This window comes from Lutra lutra, chromosome 16 (assembly GCF_902655055.1).
Source record: "Lutra lutra chromosome 16, mLutLut1.2, whole genome shotgun sequence".
NCBI lineage: Eukaryota > Metazoa > Chordata > Mammalia > Carnivora > Mustelidae > Lutra > Lutra lutra.
The window spans coordinates 45,288,957-45,311,703 of record NC_062293.1 but is presented as its reverse complement, the minus strand read 5'-3'; the positions used below and the strand labels follow the sequence as shown (position 1 = coordinate 45,311,703).

General features: G+C 53.4%; 1 protein-coding gene across 1 annotated transcript in view; it reads right to left on the bottom strand.

The window, feature by feature from the left end:
- Window positions 1-1,887: 1,887 nt before the first annotated feature.
- The window catches only part of DOC2B (double C2 domain beta), a 32,493-nt gene continuing 11,633 nt past the window's right edge, over window positions 1,888-22,747 (bottom strand). Inside the window, exons 2-9 of the mRNA XM_047707014.1 lie at window positions 22,651-22,730; window positions 19,610-19,684; window positions 17,074-17,183; window positions 16,778-16,904; window positions 14,079-14,236; window positions 4,762-4,843; window positions 3,853-3,949; window positions 1,888-3,183 (exon numbers count right to left, since the gene is read on the bottom strand). Of these exons, the coding sequence (XP_047562970.1) occupies window positions 3,047-3,183; window positions 3,853-3,949; window positions 4,762-4,843; window positions 14,079-14,236; window positions 16,778-16,904; window positions 17,074-17,183; window positions 19,610-19,684; window positions 22,651-22,730 (866 nt within the window). The 3' untranslated portion in view covers window positions 1,888-3,046. The remainder of the gene's footprint in view (window positions 3,184-3,852; window positions 3,950-4,761; window positions 4,844-14,078; window positions 14,237-16,777; window positions 16,905-17,073; window positions 17,184-19,609; window positions 19,685-22,650; window positions 22,731-22,747) is intronic.

Below are 22,747 nucleotides of genomic sequence, written 5' to 3'. Positions count from 1 at the left end.
GGTTGGAGGAGGATGCAGCGCGCCGTCGGGCGACTTCCTGGTGAGGGACACCAGACTTTGGAATTACTTTTTCCTGGGGGGTGGGGAGGGGCATCAACGATCCCGTCTTTGTGTGGGGCTGACAGACCAAAGAAAAGATGCCAGTTTGAGGTCAAAGGCAGAGCTGATGACTGGAGCTTCCAAAAGAGCTTTAACAGAAATACAATCTGCAAGGGGCCAGGAGCAGTGCCAGAGTCCTGGTGAAGATTCCCTCACTCCCTGGGGGGTGTGGGGGTGGTGCTCCTCTCTAAATGCCCCACCCTCCACTTAGGCTGGTTGTCCGGAAGACCCATCTTCCATCCTGTCCCTGTGGTCTGCGGGACCATCTTGCAGGACCAAGTCTACCCTGGCACAGCCTGGGGCAGTAGGGAGCCCTAAATGGGCTTCTTATACCCGCTGGGCCCCAGTTTCCCCCGTAGACTCATGGTCCCTTCTTGCCTTGTCATTCAACATTTCGGTATCTTCCCAAAGCAGTACTGCAGCTCCTTTCCTAATGAGGCCCTCCAAGAGGCAAAGCTAGCAGGTATCCAGGGCTCACAGCCAGGAGGTCCCTCAAAAACAGGCTGTCTCTTCTTAGTCCCCCAGAGGTTCCCCCCATTCCAGCATTGTGGAGAAAAGAGGAGCCCTTGCCTCAACCCCCAGGAGGAGGAAGGCCTGACCCACAGACGCAGAGGTTAGGGAGGGATAGCTGAGTTCTGGGCCTGGACGGTGGGGACCTCTGGGAAAGCTCCAAGTGGATCAATGATTTCAAAGCCATCTAGGGGATGAGGCAGCTCTCATCAGGCATCCCCTTCATCAGGCACCAGAGCTTCCCAAGTCTTCTGTTTGCTGAGCCCTCCACAGCCCAGGAGAGAGAGGACTGGGGAGTATGATCTCCCAGACAACCAGAGGGTGTGGCAGTCACAGGACCTGGGCTGAGGCCTGGTTTGCCCTTTCCCCACTGTGTGACATTGACAAACTACTCAGCTTCTCTGAATCTGTTTCTTCATCTGTCAAATGAGGAGGACAAACCCACCTCCTAGAATTGTGAAAAATTCTTTAAGACAGTGCATATAAAACCCTTAACATACACAAAGCCGCCTCAAGGACAGGAAAACCAAGGCTCTGTGGCCAGCCAAGTTGCCAGGTGCGGTGTGGGGTGGGGGCCAGAGTGCTGTTGTCCCAGCAGACTGGGAAAGGGCTGATGGGCACTTGGTGGGATTTGAATCATCACCCTAGGCCTCAGATGGTGATGAGATTGTGTCTGCAGCAGACAGGGCTGAGCCCCAGGCAGGCAGCTAACAGGACAGACCTCTGGTGCAGGAGCCCAGCACCCTCCTTCGCTTGAAGCATGGTGTCCAGAGCTCTGGGCTGGGGGTGAGGCAGGGACCTGGAAGCCTGGCCTACCCCAGCTGTGGCAGGGTGGGGAGGCCTCACTCAGGAAGGTCACTTTCCCTCTCTCGGGCTCTGTTTTGTGTTAGTGCAGTGCTGGGGCAAACAAAGAAATTCCTTGGTTCTGCATTTGTTCGTACAGCAGTCTTGAAGGCCCCTTGGTAGGCAGGAAAAACTTGGGGCTTCACATCTTGGCCCCCAAATTCCGATGCCCTCAATCTGACTCAGGGTGCCAGGCCCACCAAGCAGGGTGTTTCTCTCAGTTCTTGGAGGTAGGAGCCAGCCTCACAGGCCTCTCAGAAAGGAGGCCCTGGACTGCCACACAGCACTCCTGAAAGGGACATCAGGGGCCACAATAAGGCCAGGATATGTGGGCATTCACCTGGATTTCTCACTCCCCAGGCCTGAACTCAGATGTGAGGGGTGGGTGAAAGGAAGAAGAGGGTCAAGATGAGGACTTTTTGCTTCTTTTTGTGAAAAAAAAAGGGGGGGGGCTGGGGACCCTTTTCTTGATTACAGCTGACCTCATGCTTAAGCTGAGAGGCAGGATCCATCCTCCAGGTTCCTTGGGAAGAGAAAGATTAAAGGTGGGAGAATTGGGTCTGAGGACTGAACTTAACCCTGCCCCAAGATCAGTTTCACCACAGTGCTTCCCTCAGTTCCCCCAAAGCTATGAGCTGGGGCTGGCCTGGCAGGCAGGGGTGGGTGATGTCACCTCTAAGCCCCACTCCTGTCCTAACACACTGTCTCCAGCATGAGTCCCCAGGTCTTGCACAATGACCCTAGCCCATTCACCATCCTCTCCTCTCTAGGCTTTTACAGATCATTCCCACGGCACACACTGCCCTTACACTTCGGCTGCCCAGAAACTCCACTCACCCTTCAAGACCTTGCTGAAGCATCACCTCCTCGAGGAAGCCCTCCCTGCCTCTCAGCAGAGTTGGAGTCCATGGCACTCAAAGGTATGTCAGCCTGGCCTTGGTATTCCTCATTCCCCATTGTAGTGGTTTGTTCTTAGCTCCTTGATTAGACAAGGAACTCAGAGGCAGGCCCTGGGTCTCATTCATCTCCAACGGGTTGTTGCAGCATTGAGTGAAGTGCTTGCCAATTGCCCATGTTCAGTAAAGTTGGAACTTTACCATACTCCCTGCTCTTGGGTCAGCTTTTTCCCACCTGCCCAGTAATGCCAGAAATGAACAGATGTAGTAAGAACCTCCTTTTGGGAACGCCTTCCCAAATCTCCTCCCGCCGCCGTGCCCCTCTCCCTAATGTCTCTCTTGAGGGTTCTCACTGGCCCTGCCAAAGCGCCCCTGCACTCCTGTTCTCTCAGCCTGGGGTCCCCGTGACTTACTGCTGACCTCCAGTAAGGCCCTCACCCCCTGGACGACCCCATTCCCTTCCCTGGGATGGGTGCCAAAAGCAGGCCCAGCTCTCTGGCCTTGCTGTCCCTAGGAGTGGCTGAGCCCTCCACAGCCTCCAAGCAGGGGCCGCAGTGGCTCAGTGTCTGAGCAGGCACCCCAGCTCCCCCCCGAGATGAGGGCCGAGGCCCTTGGTGGCAGCTGAGGAGGCCCAGGGCCAGGCCGGTGCTGGGCCAGGAGATAGGCAGGGGTGGGTGCGGCAGCAGGTGGGGGGCTGGTCAGTCGCTGAGCACAGCCCCTGGGAGCTCGTTGGTGAGCGTGTGCCAGCGCTCGATCCGCTTGTCCTTGTTTTTCAGGCAGTCAAACCAGTGCTTCAGGCGCTCACCCTTAGCGTTGATGCCCAGAACCACGCCGCCTGCAAAAACAGAGCCAAGTGGGTAGCGGGGACACGGTGACTCCCAGGGGCCCGTGGACAAGTTCTCCCGTAAGACTGTCCCTCTGGACCCAGTCCCCCTACCCCAAAACCACCCTCTCCAGATCCTGTATGCCAAGGCTCTACTCTCTACCCTGCCCACCAGACTCTGAGGGTGGGCAGTGGTCTGACCACACGCCACACTCTTAGCCTGCCTCCTCTTCCCCTGCCCAGTCAGGGCCCTGGGATCCTGTCCTTCCCCTCTCCGGGACCAGAGCGATGCATGGGCAGGGGGAGAGGGGGTGAAGGACAATGTCCTATGTTAAGGGCCAAGGGCTGGGCACAGTTCTACTATGCACAGCCATGAAACTGACCAGGAGTTCAGGGCCACAGGGGCTGAGTACAGGCCAAAGCACTGACCATCATCACCTCTCACCCCTGCCCCACCACAGACTTCTGTGTGACCTTCCCAGGCCTCTCTATTCCTCTGTCACATGGATTTAGGCTGGATAAGGTCTGAGGACCCCTGTGTCTGAGGGCAGATAGTCTGGGGAAAGCTGGGGCCGTAGAGGCCAGGAAAGGAGGGGCTATGGCCTGGATTCAGGGCCACTGCCCTCTATGAACCCAGAACAAGCCATGAAGCCAAACAGCATTCTCACTGTGTGCTCTTACCAATGAAATCGTTGGATTTTCCAATGTCATAATCCCAAACAGTGACTTCCAGGGTCTTCTTGGCCAGGTCCCCATGCTTAATCTCATAACAGAATTCCTGGTGGCCAGAAGAAGAGAGTCAGGGTCAGCACCACAGGGCCTGGAACTTGGACAGGAAGGCTCCGAGGTGTGGCAAGGGGATACGTGAGTGGAAGGAGAGAGGAATGGAGGGGAGGGTGGTCAGACAATGGTAGATTCTCACCCACTCCACCCGCTTCTGCCTGAGAGTCCGGTTGGGGTCCTCAGAGTCCCCTACCCTCCTACCTGCTTCTCTGTCAGTGAAGCTGCTCTCTCCAGATCATCCCCCAAGAGCCTGGTTATTGGCAGATCAATACACACGTGCTGGCCTTGGTGTGCTTGATCTCTCTTGGGTCTGACTCTGCTCACCACTCCCTTCTTTGTGCAGCTCTATCTTCCACAGGCTCCTGGGATGATCTGACATCTGGTATCCCCTTCACTCAGTCACTCGGCTCTGCCCTAGGCCCCTCTGCTCCTCTCCAGATGTATCTGCTCCCCAGGCTGAGGACCTGCGGATCCATCTGGACCAGACCTCAAGGCTCTGGAACATCTCACATTCTCCCACCCCACCCAGAGCTTTCTCCATCTCGTTTGCACCTCCCTTCTTGCTGTTGGGTGCCCTCATCCCCCCTCCACATCCTACCTTGCCACGTCTTATTAATTTGGTCCTCGGAAGAGCTTTGCAGGCTTCCCTGCCCCTCCATCTCTACCACCCTGGCCTGTCTCTCTCCTGCCTCAGGTGGCAAGTTCTCTCCTGGTGACCCCTCCCACCTCTGGGTTCCCACAGTAGCCCTTGGAAAACCCAGTCCCCTCAGTCTCCCCACCCCTAGGGGCTTCACCAGCCCCTTGTACCTCATTGAATTCAGGGTTCAGGGTCTTCTTCTTTACTGCTGTCTTATGTTTAGATTTCTTGTCCACATCTGGTTTCAGGTATCTGGAATTATAACCAACCAATGAGAGTGTGGGGAGAAGCTATGGGTACAGCTGGAGCCAGCAGGGCTTGGAAGAGCTTTTTGTTCCCTGGGTCTCCTGTTCCTACTTGTCATAAGCTACCCCAGCACCACTCTGTGGCAAAGGTTGGTGGTCGGCTGCCGTGGGAGAAGCAAGTGGTTCCTTTGTCACCTAGACTTCTGTCCACACCCATTTCTGAAGTTAACCACGGAGTCCCCTTCTCCCCTGGAGGTTTTTCCTTGTTTCTGGAAGTCTAATTTCATAAAGCTTTCGTTTCCCACCAGAAAAACATTTTTAGCAGAGTTGGTCCCTTGTTAGAGAGGCTCAGAGAGGTAGAGGGACTTGCCTGAGGTCACACAGCTGCTCAGCACAGGGCTGGTACTCAGAAGCCGGGACAGGAGTTCTTTGCAGAACTTCTTACCCTGTCCCTGAAGAGACACTTGAGAGTGCTTTGGGGATGGGGACTACACCTGGCACCCTGCTGGGGGCTCAGTACACTGGGTAGGTCAGCAAATATCTGTTGAATGGCTGAGTCCCTAGAAGTGAAATTACCCACTCAAAGGCACACATGTATCAAACTTCTTCCTTCATTATGCAAAACTGTCTTCTGAAAAGGCCATATAGATGAGGCACAGTGCTGTCAACAAACCTGAGTTATCGTTGCCTTAAAAATCCTTGCTGATTTGCAGTAATCTCTTGAACCTCAGCCTTAGTAACATATTTATGGATGGTCTCCGCAGGCAAGGGAAACAAAAGCAAAAAATAAACTAGTGGGGATACACTAAAATGAAAAGCTTTTGCACAGCAAAGAAAACCAGTAAATTGAAAAGACAACTTACCGGATAAGAGAAGATATTTGCAAATGGTTTATCAGACAAGGGGCTAATACCCAAAATATATAAAGAACTTATACAACTCAACATCAAAAAACCCCCAAATAATTTGATTTAAAAATGTGCAGGGAACCTGAAAAGACATTTTTCTAAAGAAGACATACAGATGGCAACAGATACATGAAACCAATAACCATCAGGGAAATGCAAATCAAAACCACGATGAGGTACCAACTCACACCAGTTAGAATGGCCGGTATCAAAAAGACAAGATGTCAGTGTTGGCGAAGATGTGGAGAAGAGGAGGGGTGCCTGGGTGGCTCAGATGGTTAAGCATCTGCCTTCAGCTCAGGTTATGATCCCAGGGTCCTCTGATCAGGCCCTGCATTGGGCTCCCTGCTAGGCAAGAGCCTGCTTCTCCCTGTCCCTCTGCCTGCTGCTTTCCCTGCTTGTGCTCATTCACTCTGTCAAATGAATAAATAAAATCTTAAAAAAAAAAAAAAAGGTGTGAAGAAGAGGGAACCCTCATTCACTGTTGGTGGGAAATGTAAATTGGTGGAAAACCACTGTGGAAAACAGTATGGAGGCTCCTCAAGAGATTAAAACTAGAAGCACCAAATTCCATTACTGGGTATTTATTCAAAGAAAACGAAAACACTAATTCAAAAAGCTATATCTACTCCTGTGTTTACTGAAGCTTTATATGTAACAGCCAAATGATGGAAGCAACCCAAGTGTCCAATGACGGCTGAATGGATAAAGAGGATATGGTGCATGTGTGCATGTGTGTATACATGTATGTGTCTGTACACACAGAGCATATGTAGGTGTGTTTGTATAAGCACATGTATACACACATGCACAGCCACTGCAGCAGTAACCGTAAGACCGGATGAGATACTGCTATTTGTGGCAAAATGGATGGACCTAGAGGGTGTCATGCTAAGTGAAATAAGTCAAACAAATACTATGATTTCACTTCTATATGAAATCTGAAAAACAAAGCAAATGCACAAAAAAGCAGAATCATCCTCATAAACGGAGAACAAACTGGTGGTTGCCAGAGGGGAGGGAGAGGATGGGGAGGGGATAGTGACATAGATTAAGGGAATTAGAGGTACAAACTTCTAGGTATTTAAAAAAAAAATCCTTGCTGGTTTGAAAGGCAGAAAGTGGTATCTCGCTACTGATTCTTGTTACATAAATAACACTAGATCAATATAAACACACTACAGAATAGGTACTGAAGGAAGCTGGGGTGGGAGAGAGAAATGAAGACAGATCCACACAAAAACCTGTTCTTTAGCAGCTATAGGCAGTCATCAATAGCTGGGAATTCACAAAAACCGATAGGAAACGCTTAACAAAATGGCAGTAAGTGCACACCTACCAGCAATGACTTTAAGTCTAAATGGTCTAAATGCTCCGATCAAAAGACAGGGTGACAGAATCGATAAAAACGACTTGACTCATCCATATGCTGTTTACAAGATACTCAGTTCAGATTTAAAGACAGAGACTGAAAATGAAAGGATGGAAAAAGATATGCCATGCCAATGGAAGCAGGGTTGAGGGTGAGCAGGAGTAGGGGGGAAGGTGGTAGCAATACTTACTGACAGACAAGATAGATTTTAACTCAAAGACTAACGAGAGACAAGGACATTCTAAAATGATGAGGGGGGTCAATCCAACAAGAAAATACGATAGTTATAAATATCTATGTAGCCAACATTGTAGCGTCTAAGTGCATAAAGCAAATATGAACAGACATAAAGAAGAAAGTAATATAATAATAGTAGGTGACTAACACCCCAATTACATCAATGGGTAGATCGCCAGGCAGAAAATCAATAAGGAAACAGTGTCTTTGAATGGCACAATAGACCAGACAGACTTAATAGACATGTACAGAGCTTTCCATCCAAAAACAAGGCAACACACATTCTTTTCAGATGCACATGGAACATTCTCCAGGACTGATCATCTGTCAGTCCACAAAACATTTAAGGGGTGCCTGGGTGGCTCAGTCAGTTAAGCGTCTGACTCTTGATTTTAGCTCAGGTCATGCTCTCAGGGTTGTGAGATGGACCTCCATGTCAGGCTCCACGCTCAGCATGGGAATCTTTCTCTCTCTCTCTCCTCTCTCTCCCTCTGCCCCTCCCCCTGCTCTCTCAAGTTAAAAAAAAAAAATACTTAAAAAACTCTACATTTAAGAAGACTGAAATCAGGGGTACCTGGGTGGCTCAGTCCTTAAGTGTCTGCCTTCTGCTCAGGTCATGATCCCAGGGTCCTGGGATTGAGCCCCACGTGGGGCTCTCTGCTCAGCAGAGAGCCTGCTTCCCCTCCTCTCTCTGCCTGCCTCTCTGCCTACTTGTGATCTCTCTCTGTCAAATAAATAAAATCTTAAAAAAAAAATCATGGATCACTACATCAAAACTAATGATGTATTGTATGGTGACTAACATAATTTTTGAAAAAAGGAAAATAAAGAAATGAAGGAACTGACCACAGTACAAATGATTACAAGAGATTACTATGAAAAATTACATGCCAACAAATTAGACAACCTTGCAGAAATCAATAAGTTTCTGAAAACATGCAATTTTCCAAAACTAATGAAAAAGATAAAAATCTGAACAGACCAATGGCTAGTAATGAAGTTGAATCAGCAATCAAAAAAACACTCCCAACAAACAAAAGTCCAGGACCAGATGGATTCGCACGTGAATTCTACCAAACATTTAAAGAGGAGTTAACACCTATTCTCTTTAAACTATCCCAAAAAATGGAAGAAGGAAAGCCTCCCAATACATTCTGTGAGCACTGTATTTGCCTGATACCCTAACCAGACAAAGACACTCCAAGACAAACCCACAGCTAACATCACGTTTGGTGAAAACCTGAGAGCATTTGTTCTTAGATCAGGAACAAAACAAGGGCATCTGTCATTTTTATTCAACACAGTACTAGAAGTCCTAGGCACAGCAATCACATAAAAAATGAAAAGGCATCCATATTGTTATGGAAGAAGTAAAACTGTCACTATTAGCAGGTGACATGACACTATACAGAGGAAACTCCAAAGAATCCAGCAAAGAACTGCCAGAATAAGTGAATTCAGTGAAGTCGCAGAATGCGTAATTAATATATAGAAGTCTGTCGCATTTCTATGCACTAATAGTGCGTTAGCAGAAAGAGGAATTAAGAAAAGAATCCCAGGCGGGGCACCTGGGTGCTCAGTGGGTTAAAGCCTCTGCCTTCGGCTCAGGTCATGATCCCAGAGTCCTGGGATCGAGCTCCGCATCGGGCTCTCTACTCAGCAAGGGAGCCTGCTTCCTCCTCTCTGCCTCTCTGCCTACTTGTGATCTCTGTCTCAAATAAATAAATAAAATCTTAAAAAAAAAAAAGAAAAGAATCCCAGGGTGTTGAGCTCAGTCAGTTAAGTGTCCGACTTGATTTCAGGTCGGGTCGTGAACTCAGGGTCATAAGATTGAGCCCCACGTTGGGCTCTGCGCTGGGTGTGGAGCCTGCTTGGGATTCTCTCTCTCCCTCTGCCTCCCCCACCGCTGCTCAAGCTCGCTAAAACAAACAAACCAAAACAAACAATACGGTACTGGTACAAACACAGCCACATACATCAATGGAACAGAATAGAGAGCCCATAATTAAACCCATGCTTATATGGTCAATTAATATATAACAAAGGCAGCAAGAATATACAATGGGGAAAAGAGAGTCTCTTCAATAAACGGTGCCGAGAAAACGGAACCACTTTTTTTTTTTAAACACCACATACAAAAACTCAAAATGGGTTAAAGACTTAAATATAAGACTTGAAGCCATAAAACCTCTAGAAGAAAACATAAGCAGTAATCTCTCTGACATCAGCCTTAGCAACATTTTTCTGGATGTGTCTCCTTAGGCAAGGGAAACATAAGCTACTGGGACTACATCAAACAAAAGAAAACCATCAACAAAATGAAACTTACTGAATGAGAGGATATTTGCAAATGATATATCTGTTATCGGCTGAATACCAAAACGTATAAAGAATTTATGCAATTCAGCACCAAAAGTATCTGAAGAAAAAGTGGGAAGAATAGACTGTTTTTTCAAAGACAACACCCAGCTGGACAACAGACAGGAAAAGATGCTCGACATCACGCAGCACCAGGGAGATGCAGGTCAAAACCACGAGGAGCTATCGCCTCACGCCTGTCGGGATGACCAGTATGAGAAAGATAAGGAGTAACAAGTATGGACAAAGACGTGGAGAAAAAGGAAACTCCGTGCACTGTTGGTGGAGATGGAAATCGGGGCAACCACTGTGGAAAACCATCTAGAGGTTCCTCAAGAAATACCAAGGGGAGGGGCGGCTGGATGGCTCAGGCGGTTAGGCATCCAACTATTGATTGCGGCTCAGGTCTTGACCTCCGGGCGGTGAGATCGAGCCCTGAGTCAGATTCTGTGCTCAGTGTGGACTCTGATGGGGATTATCCCTCTCTAAATAAATAAAGTCTTTTTTTTGACACAAGGAGGCAGAGAGGCAGAGAGAGAGGGGGAAGCAGGCTCCCTACTGAGCAGAGAGCCCCACTTGGGGCTCAATCCCAGGACCCCGGGATCATGACCTGAGCCGAAGGCAGAGGCTTTAACCCACTGAGCACCCAGGCACCCCTAAATAAATAAAATCTTAAAAAAAAAATAAAGCAGAAACAGACCCCCATAAACACAGAACAAACTGGTGATTGCTAGAGGGGAGGGAGGTGGTCACAGGGATGGGCAAAATGGGTCAAGGGAGGTGGGAGGCACGGGCTTCCAGTTCTGGAATGAAACAGGCCCAGGGATGAAAGGCGCAGCACGGGGAATGCAGTCAGTGGGGCGAGTGACAGTGTTGTATAGTGACAGGTCAGCTACACTTGTGAGCAGAGCGCAGTGTGTAGGGTGGTCCAATTACTATGTTGTGCACCTGAAACGAACGGAACGTTGTGTGTCAACTATACCCGCCTCCCCACCCACCAGAAAAAAAGGAAAGAAAAAGAAAGTCAAATGTGCTTCCATATAAAGCGAACTGAGCAACAACTTGTGGTGTCTCTGTGGACAGGTACTTGGAGAGAACCATGTGGACGCAAGCAGCTGGATTCAAAAGGCCACATACACGGAGTTTGCTTTTATAAGAAAGTCTGGAAAAGGCAAAGCCATCGGGACAAAAAACATCTCAGTGGTTGCCTGCGGCTGGGGGAGCTTTCTGGGTGAAAGAAGGTTCTCCGTATTGACTGTGGTGGTGGGAACGAGATGGCACACATCCTCATCCTCTGACCTCTGCGAGGGGAAAAACCTCCAGTATATAAATTCTACCTCAAGGAACCTGACTTTTAATCCAGCCCAGGACCAGGCAAGTCCTGTCAGCCTGGCAGGTGAACACTGAGCAGATTTTAAAACTTCACCACCATTTTGGCTTTGGATTAGCTTTCCTTCCGAACGGGAACTCCAGCATCACAAGTACAAATGCAGGCACTTTGCTGCCCACCCCCCCTCCCGCCCCAGAGACACGGCAACTGTGACATTCTCTGCGGAGTCTGCGATACACAGATGTACAGACACCGCCTCAGACTGTGCGTACTGTTCCGGAGCTTGCTCTTGGGATCGGCAGGCTTGGAGAGCCGTCCGTGTTCATTCACCCGGTCCGAAGGGATCCATTTCAACAGCACGTGACTGCATTATATGCACGTGCCACGTCTTACGACTATTCCCCTGCCGACGACTGCTTGGCTGTTGCTGGTGTCCTGCCGCGACAGCAATGCCACCGTGAACAGCACCTCACCCCTACATGGGTTTCTAGGACACGGACCTGGAGGGGAGATCATGCAGTCCGAGGGAGTGCACACTGGCCTCGCTGACTGGGTGTTACTGACTTTCCCTCCAATGGTTGTAAAGCGTCTCCTGCTGATCTCTGGAATGGTCATGGCATTTCCTCACAGTGGTCTCTAATCCACTGGAAATCATGGTTGTGCAAACGGTTGATGTGGGGACCCAATCCCTTTTTTTTTTTTTTTTAAATGTGGAAAGCTGGTAGTCCTCCTGGGGCCATGTGCGGGGAACAGCCTTCCCACAATGATCCCAGTCAGCTTCCTGTTGTACCTGGCACTGCTCCTGGGCTTGGTGGCCTTGGAGTTTTGTTTTTAAGATTTTTATTTATTTATTTGACACAGAGAGAGAGAGATCACAAGTAGACAGAGAGGCAGGCAGAGAGAGAGGGAGAAGCAGGCTCCCCGCTGAACAGAAAGCTCAGGGCTCGATCCCAGGACCCTGAGACCATGGCCTGAGCCGAAGCCAGGGGCTTAACCCACTGAGCCACCCAGGTGCCCCTTGGCCTTGGAGTTTTAAGAAATAACAGCTCAAGGAAAATACAATTCACAGGTTGTAGAATGCGCCCTTTTAAAGCATACAACTGAATGGCTTAGTCCATTTAGAGTTGTGTAGTTGTCACAGTCAATTCTAGAACATTTCATCTCCTCAGGAAGAAATCCAGGTACTCCCTATCCGCACCCCCACCCTCCCCCAGCCCCTGGCAACTACTAATCTAATCTGCTTTCTTCATCAATGGATTTGCCTATATCAGACTTTCACATAAGTGAAATCATATAAGGTGTGGTCCTTTGTGTTTGGTTTCTTTCAGTTAGCATAATCTTGCAATAATCTTTTCAAGATTCAGAGATGTTATAGCATGAATAAGTACTTCACTTCTTTAAAAAAATTTTCTTAAGAGAGAGAGAGTGAGTGAGCACAATGGGGGAGGGGAGGAAGAAAGAGCATCTCAAGCTCCATATCCAGTGTGGAGTCTGACATGGGTCTCGACCCCACAACCTCAGATCAGGACCTGAGCCAAAATCAAGAGTCAGCCACTTAACCGAGCAAGCCACCCAGGCACCCTTTCACTCCTTTTTATAGCTGAATAACATTCCATCCAGTGGCTGTTTCTCCAATTGTCAGCTGATGGACATCTAGGTGGTTGCCTTCTGTCTACTGCGCATAATGCTGCTACAAGCGCACATGCGCAAGCCTTTGTGTGGGCAGGTGTGTCTGCATCTCTCGGGTATGTACCTGGGAGTGGGATTGGTAGGTCACACAGTAACGACATGTTTAACGGAACTGCCAGTCCGTTTTCCAAAGTGGCACCACCATTTTTGTGACAGGATTTTATTTCTTTACTTAAAAATAAAATCTTTGGGGCGCCTGGGTGGCTCAGTCATTGTGTCTGCCTTCGGCTCAGGTCATGATCTCAGGGTCCTGGGATCGAACCCTGCATCGGGCTCCCTGCTCGGCAGGAAGCCTGCTTCTCCCTCTCCCACTCCCTCTGCTTATGTTCCCTCTCTCGCTGTGTCTGTCAGATAAATAAATCCTTAAGAAAAAATAAAATAAAATCTTTCAAAATAAATAGTTTCTACACCCAGCATGGGGCTCGAACCCACAACCCCAAGCTCAAGAATCACTTACTCACTGACTGAGCCAGCTAGGTGCCTCTGTAGTAGGATTTTAAAACCGACAGAAAGAGAACAGCGGCCAGCGGGAATGGTAGCCCCAGAGTGTGCAGTTGGGAGCCCTGGCCTCCTATGGCCTCTGGTACCCGGAGCTCCTCACTGTCCCCTCAGGCCAGGGTCATCCCTGTTGCTGTGTCTTAGCTCTTTTCTTCCTCTACCTAAACAGGAACACCTCCTTTCCGTGGAGCCAAATTCCTCCCCGTGTCCCCTCCTCCAAGAAAGTCTTACTGTGAACCCAGACTAATATCCATCTTTTACTTGCGGAAGGCCCAGAGCACGGATGGCACTCTCCGTGCCGCCTGCTTCCTTCCTCTCTGAAGGGCCACAGCACACGCCTTCCTCTCAGAGCGAGGACCACAGCCTCACCTGGGGCGCCTGTTGCCTCGCACAGGTCTCTGACTTCGGGTTTCTCGCCAGCACCAGTGGGAGCCCCACCGGGAGGCTGGGCGACCCCTTAGCAGCACCCGTGGCAGCAGCAGGGAGCTGGGCGCGCAGGGGCAGCACTGTGCCCGGTGGAGTGCCTTCATGGACCTCCTGGTCCAGGCCCACCCTCTCCTCCAGCCTGCTACGGCCCCTCCTGAGGTCATAGGCAAGGTGAGGTCTGAATGCAGAGTTGGGAGCGAGCTACTCTCTCTGTGTGACCTGGGATGCCACTCAAGTTCCATAGGCCTCAGTTTCCTCATCTGTGACCGGGGCTGACCAGCCTGAACCCACAGTGCTGCCGAAAGAGTGCAGCAGCGGACATGCCCCCGTGGGTGCGGTTGCCCACTGTGCTGCCGGCACCGTCCGTGTTCGCTACGCTGAGGGGACGGGGGAAGGAGATGGCTGGCCTGGGCCATACACTCACGTCTTCACGTAGGGGTCCGAGTAGCCATTGGCGTCCATGGCAGCCAGGTGGGCGCAGCGCACGATGCCGACCAGCAGGCCCTGCTTCTGCGAGCTGTACTTGAGGGAGATGAGGATCCGACCCCGCTCCTCCAGGGACTTGTCTTCGGTCTTGTCCACCTGTTGGGCAGGAAGACCCCGGCGGTCCTCACCTGCTCCCACGCCCTCCCTCAGCCGTGGGTCACTGAGGTGGTCTGCTGGCCCTGGGGATGGGAAGGCCGGTCACCCTGGCCTCAGCCCCCCGCGGGTGCCTCCTGGAGCCCCCTTGGGGAGCACCCAGAAGACAGAGCTTTGACATATTGCCAACCCCAAGGAGAGCAGGGAGGCAAGTAGGGGCTGTCTAGGTCTCAGGGATCAGACCTCAGCTGGACGTGTCCCCCTCCACCTCCCTGCCCCAGCTACCCTGAGAGTTTCCATTCCTTATCTTCCTGAGGCCACTTTCCACCGCCTGGCTCCTGCTGTTCTGGAACTCCTTCTCCTTACTCTGTCCACCCTTGGACACCCCCAGCTAGAGCCCCAAGGGCCCCTCCTTATAAGGGCCTCTCTGAAGTCCCAGCCATGTCCCTTTGCCAGGACGGTCCTCTGTCACTAACATGATGCCCCATGGGGTTCCTCAGAGGCAGGAGCCATGCCTACACCTCTCTGAAGGTGGGGCTCCTGGGAGGCCAAGGGAGGGCCACCTTCCCCAGCTCCCACACCTGAAGCAGACAGGACTAATTGACGCGGCATTTACTCTGAGTTCAAATGAAGCCTCAGCCCCTCTCAGTGCCGGCCGCTGTTATTAATGGACCAGACTGGGCGTGCGAGATTCAACGACCCGCCACTCTGGCCTAGGGCTTTGTGTGGATAGCCTCCCTAAACAGTGATCTCGTGCTAGTTTGGGGGCAGCGTGAAAATTAAACATCATAAACAAGCAGGAGTGTTTTCAACCGTCTTTCTAGGGGTAGAACGTTATACACTGGGTCGTTTCCTAGGAAGCTCGTGGAACTGGGCGCTGTTCAGTCCTCACTGAGGACTAATGTTCACAGACCACACAATCTAAAATGTATCACCGAAGTGTCTTTAGGGTCAGGGCAATCCCTAAACTGCACTCCTGTGGTCACCATAGGTCGCCGGGTCCAGAGCGATGAGCCATGAGCAAATTCAAACAAGGCAAGCCCACATTCCCACCCAGCCACGTGCGGGAACACACACGTGCGCACACGCATTCTGCATCCCTGAAAACACACCCATGTGCACTTCCACACACACACACACACACACACACACACACCCCTGCACGCTCCCGTCCCCACACAGCTGTGTGTCATGCTGGGGTTCAAAACTCCAACACCACTACAGTAGGAGTTAACGGTGTCTTCTTCAAGTGACACAGATCATTCGGAAAAACTGGGTTTTGGTTAGTGACAGATAATAAACTAAAAAAGGTTATACCCATCATACAAATGTCTATGAGTAAGAAAGAATGTGACGATGGAATAAAATTTGATCAAATTATGCAAAAAGGCAGAGCTGGGATTCTGGCTTCAGGCCAACTTGTTCCCAGGGCTGGACTCGGCCAGCCTGCACCAGCCACATGTGCCAGTGCCCAGGCCCCACCGGGGAAGGACAGGTTGGCCACTGGGCTCTGTCCTCTTGAGCTTTCCCATTGCCCAGGCCTCTAGGGGGGAAAATGTCCTAAAAAGGGGATTGTGCCCTGAACACTGGGCTGCTGGAGGGTGTCAGGACCCTGGGGCCTCTTGGTCAATGCCTCCCAGCCCTTCTGAACAGGGCCAGGCCTCCCAAGAGATGGGAACAGGGAGGGGGAAGGGGGGGCAGGGAGGAGGAGGGAGGGGAGACACAGATGGACAGTGTTTGGGTGGGCTTAGCTGCTGCAGACAACAGGAAGCATGGTTGCTTTTGACATTATTTTTTTAAAAATTGCAATTTCTAGGCAAGAATTATTTTCTGTCTCCTCGAGGTAGCTCACAGGCACCTCATGCCCATCCTGTTCTAGGCGAGCTCCGGACATCCCCAGCTGCTCCTCCACAATGAGTGACCCCACATCTGTCCAGGTGCTTGCCCCCCCATTCTGGGAATGCCTGATCTGCCAGCACACTCCGCCAGGATCCCACACTTCTCTCCCTCCGCTGGGGCTCCAGCCCAGGTTGGGTCAGGTTCATCCCCTCACAGTCCTCCCCACCCTCAGGCTCCTCTCCTTCTCAGCATGCACCTGGAGAGAGCCAGTTAAAATAGTGAGAAACCCTTGTCCCTGCCCGGCCTCACCCAGAGGCACGGCTCGCTCCCGGCTCCCCCGCCCACCCTCTGGTCCCCCGCTCCTAGGACCCAGTCCCATCCCGCTCCCGGCCCTCCGAGGCAGGCGTCTTGCTTGTGCCTCCCACAGGCTTACCACCTGCTGTTCCCTCTGCCAGGAGGAGCCCCCAAACCTCCATCGAAACCACTGAGCTCTCAGGCTTTCCTTCGTGACCCCGTGCACTATCTCACGTGGGTTCTGCTCTGCCTGGGTCATTCACCTCGTCTGGAGTCTGTCTGCTGCCCAGGCTGCGTGAGGGCGGGCATTCTGGTCTGTGCCCCCCGCGCCTGAAGCCGGGCCAGGTGTTGAGTGGGCGCTCCTGGCAGGCAGGGCCCCGCATGGCCTGTGGGGCCCCGTCACCCACTCACCGGTAGCTGCTTCTCCAGGCAGATGCTGAACGTCTTGGTGTGGTTGGCCTTCAGCTTCTTCAGGGGCACACGCGTCTCCCCGATGAACTCGTTGTGACGGAATTTGTCCTCATCGCACACAGAGATCCTGGGGGACAGGAGGCACGGTCAGCTCTTCAGACACACGGGGGGTGGTGCTCCCACTTTGCTTCCAATGTCAGTAGGGATTTGGGGGGGCTGTAGGGGGAGGTGGGAGGTAGGGAAGGGCCCTGCAGGTGAGGGGTGTGGGGAGCAAGGAGTCTGGGGCCCTCACCCACCGCAGGGTCTTTCGAATCATGTCTTCGTCCGTGATCCCGTAGTAAGTGAGGGTCTCATTCCACGTGGGGTTCAGAGTGTTTCGGAGAGTCTTCGTTCTGAGTTTATTTGCCTGGTGAGAGCGGAAAAGGTGCTCTTGGCATAGGGGAGCTCAAGAATGACAGCCCCAGACGGCCTTGACTGGTCCCCGGAAACTGAATGTGCCGAGGGGAGTGAAGGTTGTTACTCGTTTTTTTTAAAGATCTTATTTATGTGACAGAGAGTGAGCACAAGCAGGGGGAACAGAAGGCTCGTCACTGAGCAGGGAGCCTGATGCGGGGCTCAATGCCAGGACCCTGGGATCCTGACCGGAGCCCAAGGCAGACACTTAACCAAACTGAGCCCCCCAGGCGCCCTCAGCTGACTTTAAAATATGGAGATTATCCAGGTGACCTGGGCAGGGGCAGGCCTCATGCAGTGTGATTACAGGGCCCTGGAAAGCAGAAGAGGGAGGCAGGAGAGGAGCATCAGAGGGACACATAAGGACAGAAGTCCCAGGCGGACACTGGTGTGGAAGACGGAGGAAGGGGCTGAAAGCCAAGGAATGCGGGTGGCCTCCAGATGCTGGAAAAGGATGGGAATCACTTCTCCTCTAGAGCCCTCCGACGGGACTGCAGCCCCGCCACACCGTATGTGACCCAAGCCGGAGCTGGGCCGGCCTCCAACCTGCAGCACTGAAGACAGGACAAGTGTGTTGCAAGCCACTAAAAGTTGGAGATAATGGCAGCTCTTGGAACCTTAATACCAGAGGCTCCCCACTGCCAGACCCCAAGTGTGTGCTGGTGGGGGCGGGGGGTCTGCAGGAGGGGCTGGGGCTGCTCTCCCACACATCTCCTTGCTTCTGCGCAGGCAGAAAATGCTTGTGGGATGGCATGTCCCAGCTGCCCCACTGCCTCCCCTCCTTCCCCTGTGCTTCTGACTCTCTGTCCTTGGGCTCTGCACGGTCCTGCCCGTTCAGACTCAGTGCCATGACTGCTTCCCCTCACGAGGCTCTGCGCACCTATGTCCCAATCCCCGCTCGGTCACCTGCCGGAGCTCCGTGCAGCCCAGCAGCTTACTCCCCCTCTGCGAGCTCCAGGCTCCTGCTGTAGGAAAGGACATAATTATCCCTCTTTCTCAGCGTGGTTTTTAGGAGCCTGCTTTATCAGGAGCCTGCTTTGTAGAAACCACTGCCCTATGGGGGGAATCCTGTCTGTGTGGGAGGGTCCCTAGGACTCAGCCTTCCGGTATTGCCTGTTCTAGGGGCCTTGAGTCTAGGGACTCACAGCCATTGAGCTCCTGAGTTGGGGACACTGCCCTGGTCACATTACTCTCACAGCCCGGGGACTCCTACCTGCAACAGGGGGCCATTGAGGCCTGGAGCGGTGAGCAGCTTCCCTAGGCTACTGCCCTGACTTCCTGGAGATGGAGTCATCACCTGTCAAGGGCCCTCCTGGACTGGTGGGGAGCCTCGGCCCTTACACATTGGCCCAGAGGGTTTGGGCCTCGGACTCAACTCGGGTCCCAGCTCCTCAGCTGGCCTGGAAGAGTCCGTGGTAAGGGGGGGCCCTCTGCCCAGGACGGCATTCCCATTACAGACTCTTGTCATCAGCCCACTTGAAGGGATCCCCCAGCTCTTGGTCTTAGAGGCTGAGATGAGAACACCAGCCATTGGGCTCTGCTCCTCATGCTCCAATGTCCTCCATCCCATGTCCCCCTGCCTCCCTCTGGTCTCCTCTTGGAAGCAAAGCTGCTAGTCTCCCGTTGACCCCCATCCCTTCCCCAGCAATGGGGTTCACATAACCTGCCCCTTGAAAAGTGTGGGTCCCAGACCCAACTCTGAAAAGATGATCTAACCCTCCCTCCCATGAAATTAAGATTTAAACACCACTGACCTGTAAGACACATGTAAGAATGTCTAAACAGTTTTGACCTTTCAGTGCTGAAGGTCACATTGATGCTTTTGTTTAATAGCAAATCTTTTCTTAAAAAATGTCTTTTTTCCTAGGCACCCCACATGCTTGGTCGGGCTGCTGGGTCACCTAGTACAGGAATAAGAGTTCTGTGGCCCAAGAACTGGGCAGAATCTATCCACTCCATCCCCCTTTGTGGGGTGTCACGGTGCAGCCCATCAACATGTTAAAGGTTCTGATAAGTCCTAGAGTAAAGGAACCTGTTTAACAAGGCTTCCTGGTGTTATCTGGCCACAGAGCCCTTTATTCCCCCACACATAGTAACCTCCAGCCGAGTCTGCTTCTTATAAAATGCTGGCCTAGAATTCTCTGGAGGGTTTCCCCAGTTCATCAGGCAAGTAGTGCCGACTGGAGGGTCCCAGGAAGTCTAGGGGCTGTGGGGCTGGCCAGGTGCGCTGAGTGGTGGTGAGTCACTGAGGTCCCATCAGCTGGCTTGGTCTTGGAGTGGGTACAGGAGGTGTGCGCCTCCCTGCACGTGCTGAGCTCAGCCAGGGCCCCAGGCACCGCAGTCAGTGCTATTTAGCAGGCCCTGGGGCGGACCCCTCACCTTACTGGCTCCTGGAAGCAGGTGCAGCTTGACGTAGGGGTCTGCCAGCCCGTTGTGGTCCATCGGCTTCAGGCCCTGAGTGGAGGGGAACGGCAGAAGGTGTGAAATGGGAGTTGGAGACACAGAGAGCAGCCAGGGCCTCCGGGCACCTCGCTGGGCACGCACCCCTTGTCCCCAGGCCTCCTGGCTGGGTCCATTCCGGACCCTCTTTGCAGAGGTCCCCTGGAGCCCATGCTCTCAGAACAGGGAAGATGGCTCAGTGCTGGTGTGCTCCCCCTTCCCCCCAAATGTCCTGGCCCTGGGACAGGGGTCTTAGGGTGTCTTTATCAGACCAGCCTTTCTCTTTCTAGTCTCCCTTTCGTGGAGGCCAAGTGACTCCCCCTCTTCTGAAGGAGGTCCTCATAATCCTGCTTCGGGGAGGCCCTTCTTTCTTCCAGATTCCCCTACCCCCACTCCCCAAATTTGGGGACTTGCCTCACTGACCCTACATCCACGTGACCCTCCATCCACTCACCGCCAAGGTTCCCCTCTTTACCACAGGAAAAGGTTCTGGGTCCTGGAGACCAGCCTCAGTTTCTCTCTGGATCTACCACGGCTCCCTGCTGGCCTGAATCTGAGGAGGCCAGACAGCATGGCTGGCCACGGAGGGTCCCTCCACAAGATGGCACCCCTCACTAACTTGGAACGACCAGTCAAGTGCGCACAGCCAGGGAACCAAGGGAACTGAGAACAGACAGGGGCTTAGCTGACCTCATGCCTGCTCTGAGCTCTGAAAATTGTGCTTTTTCTTCTGTGGTGGTTCGCAGGCGTGTGGGGCAGCAGCATCACAGAACTGCCCAGCCAGCCTCCCAGGAGAACGGAGGCGCTTACCCCCCACCTTGGTTTGCGTGGGGGATAGAAGGAGCTGAGACAGGAGGTCGGGGCCTCCAATCCCCCCTGCTGCTCTGCTTCTGGGAAGGAGCACGCAGGCTTCAGAGCCAGGCTGACTGGGGCCCAGATCCCTGCTCCTGCTCGCTTAGCCGGGGAAGGGGCGGAGGTGCTCTGTCCCCAGAGCCTCAGCTTTATCGTCTATAAAAGGGGTTACTGGTTCCTACTTCCCAGGGGTGGTCCAGGAGTGGAGGTGGCGATGGTGACACAGGGCTTGGCCCTAGGCCATTTGTGCCCCTTCCACACGTGTCAGGCCCCTTGGAAAATGCCAGAAAGGTGGTGGAGGATCAGCGTAGGGCTCTCTGAGCTGTATGGGAGCTGCTGGGGCTCCGTGGCCAAGTGTGCCCCCAGGGCGAGGAGGTGGTCCTCCCAGACTCAAGTCCCTCCTCTCACCCTCACCACCTGTCCCTGACGTGCCCAGGACTGGCCGGGTGGTCAGCACTGTCCCAGTCCCTCTGGGCCTGAGCTCCAGGGTGTCCGTGTTTGTGTGGGCGGGGCTGGGCCCCCGCCACCAGGCAGTCCTCCAGGACGGTGGCTGGGACTGAGCACTTACAGGGCTTGCAGCCACCACCCAGGCGGGGTGATGAACCCGGTTTTACAGATGAGCAAACGAGCTGCTCTGCTTCCCTGCAGGGTAGTGTCCAAGAAGGGCCTGGCTGCACAGTCTCTAGCCTCCCCCAGAGCTCCTCAAGGGGCTCTACCTGTCAACCCTGCTTCAGCCTCCCTGTCCCTCTGGTTCCCGCCCAACCCCAATCCAGAGCCGAAGTTCCTCCCAGGCCTGCACCAGCCCCACCCCTGCAAAATGGGAACTAAGCAGAGAATGACCTGGAGAACAGGGCCCTTCTATGGCTTGGGGTCCTCTCCTCCCCCACCTCCAAGGCCTTGAGTGACATACCCCAAAAGACACACACACATGTGCACACAGAGACCCACGTGTGCCCCCCCCAGTACAACCCCACAGTCCTTCTAGAGCCTGGGTAGGGAAGGGAGGGCACACAGCACAGAAGGGGCCTGGTGTCTGGGATGGTGCCTGGCAGCAGATGCCCAGTTCCCAAGCCTGGACAACCTCTATAAAACTAGGGGGAGGGAGAGGGAAAGGGCTCTGCCCAGGCCCTGCAGGCTGCCCTCCACCTTGGTCCCTCCCCCGCCCCCCACCCCGCCATGGAGTCACAGTTCTCAGTTCCTTCCCAAGAGGCGGGTCTGGAGCCCTGGCATCACAGCCCAGGCAGCTCCCAAGGGGAGGGCAGGGCCAGGACAGCCGGTGGGGGCCTCTGGGGTGCCTGAAGCAGACACCGCCGTCTACCACAGTGGCGGTCCGGGTGTGCTGGCCCAGGCCGGGTGGGGACAGTGGACACAGAACCAGGCAGCCAGCCCCTCAGGGTGGGCAGAGCCCTGGCTGGGGTGCTGAGGGACACCGAAGCACACAGCTGGGACGGACGGTGAGGTCTGGGCCCAGGCGGCTCTGCTGGAGGCTCCTTGTTCTGAGACTGAGCCAGACCCCTCCATGGCTCTACTGGGATTCCTACTAGGCCGCGCTACGGCCCTTACCTTGCGCGAGAACATCAACTTTGGCACCTTCCTCCCAGAGGGATGGATGCAGGGGGCGAAGCAAACAGCATGGCTAAAGAGAGAGCTCAGGCCCACCAGCCCAAAGTGGGAGATGCTCCCGCTCAGGCCCAGAGACCCAAGAGCCAGGCTGGGGCTCTGAGCCCACAGGAGAGGACTCTCCCGCCTGGAGGAGTCTGGGGGTGCTGGGAACGTCAGGAAGCCAGAGACAACCAGTCCAACCCCCACTTGGCCACCAGGACAGACCTGTCACCGTTCCCCTTCCTGCCCCCTTCCCACAGCCCCTCCCCAGCTCTGCCCCCTGCTATTCCGCCTTCCTTCTCTTTCTCTTCCTGCTTTTTTGCTCTACTCCTTCCCTGAATGTCTATCCAGCAGGGGTTTTTTAGAGCAGTGAATTAAGCAAGAATTCCCTCCCTGCTCTGTACCCACAAGCAGATCCACAGAGCCTGGACAGGAACCAGTGGGGAGAACAGGCCTTCGGACCTCAGCCCCTCACCTCCACCCAGGGCCCTGGACCCCGGGGACTGTGGGGGCCGGCGGGGGCCTACCTTGGCCTTGCTGATAGTGCAGTGGAGGGCGTTGTTCTCCTGGTCGTAGAGGAGGCTGAAATCCAGCGTACCCAGGGCAGCTGCGGACAGAGGGCTC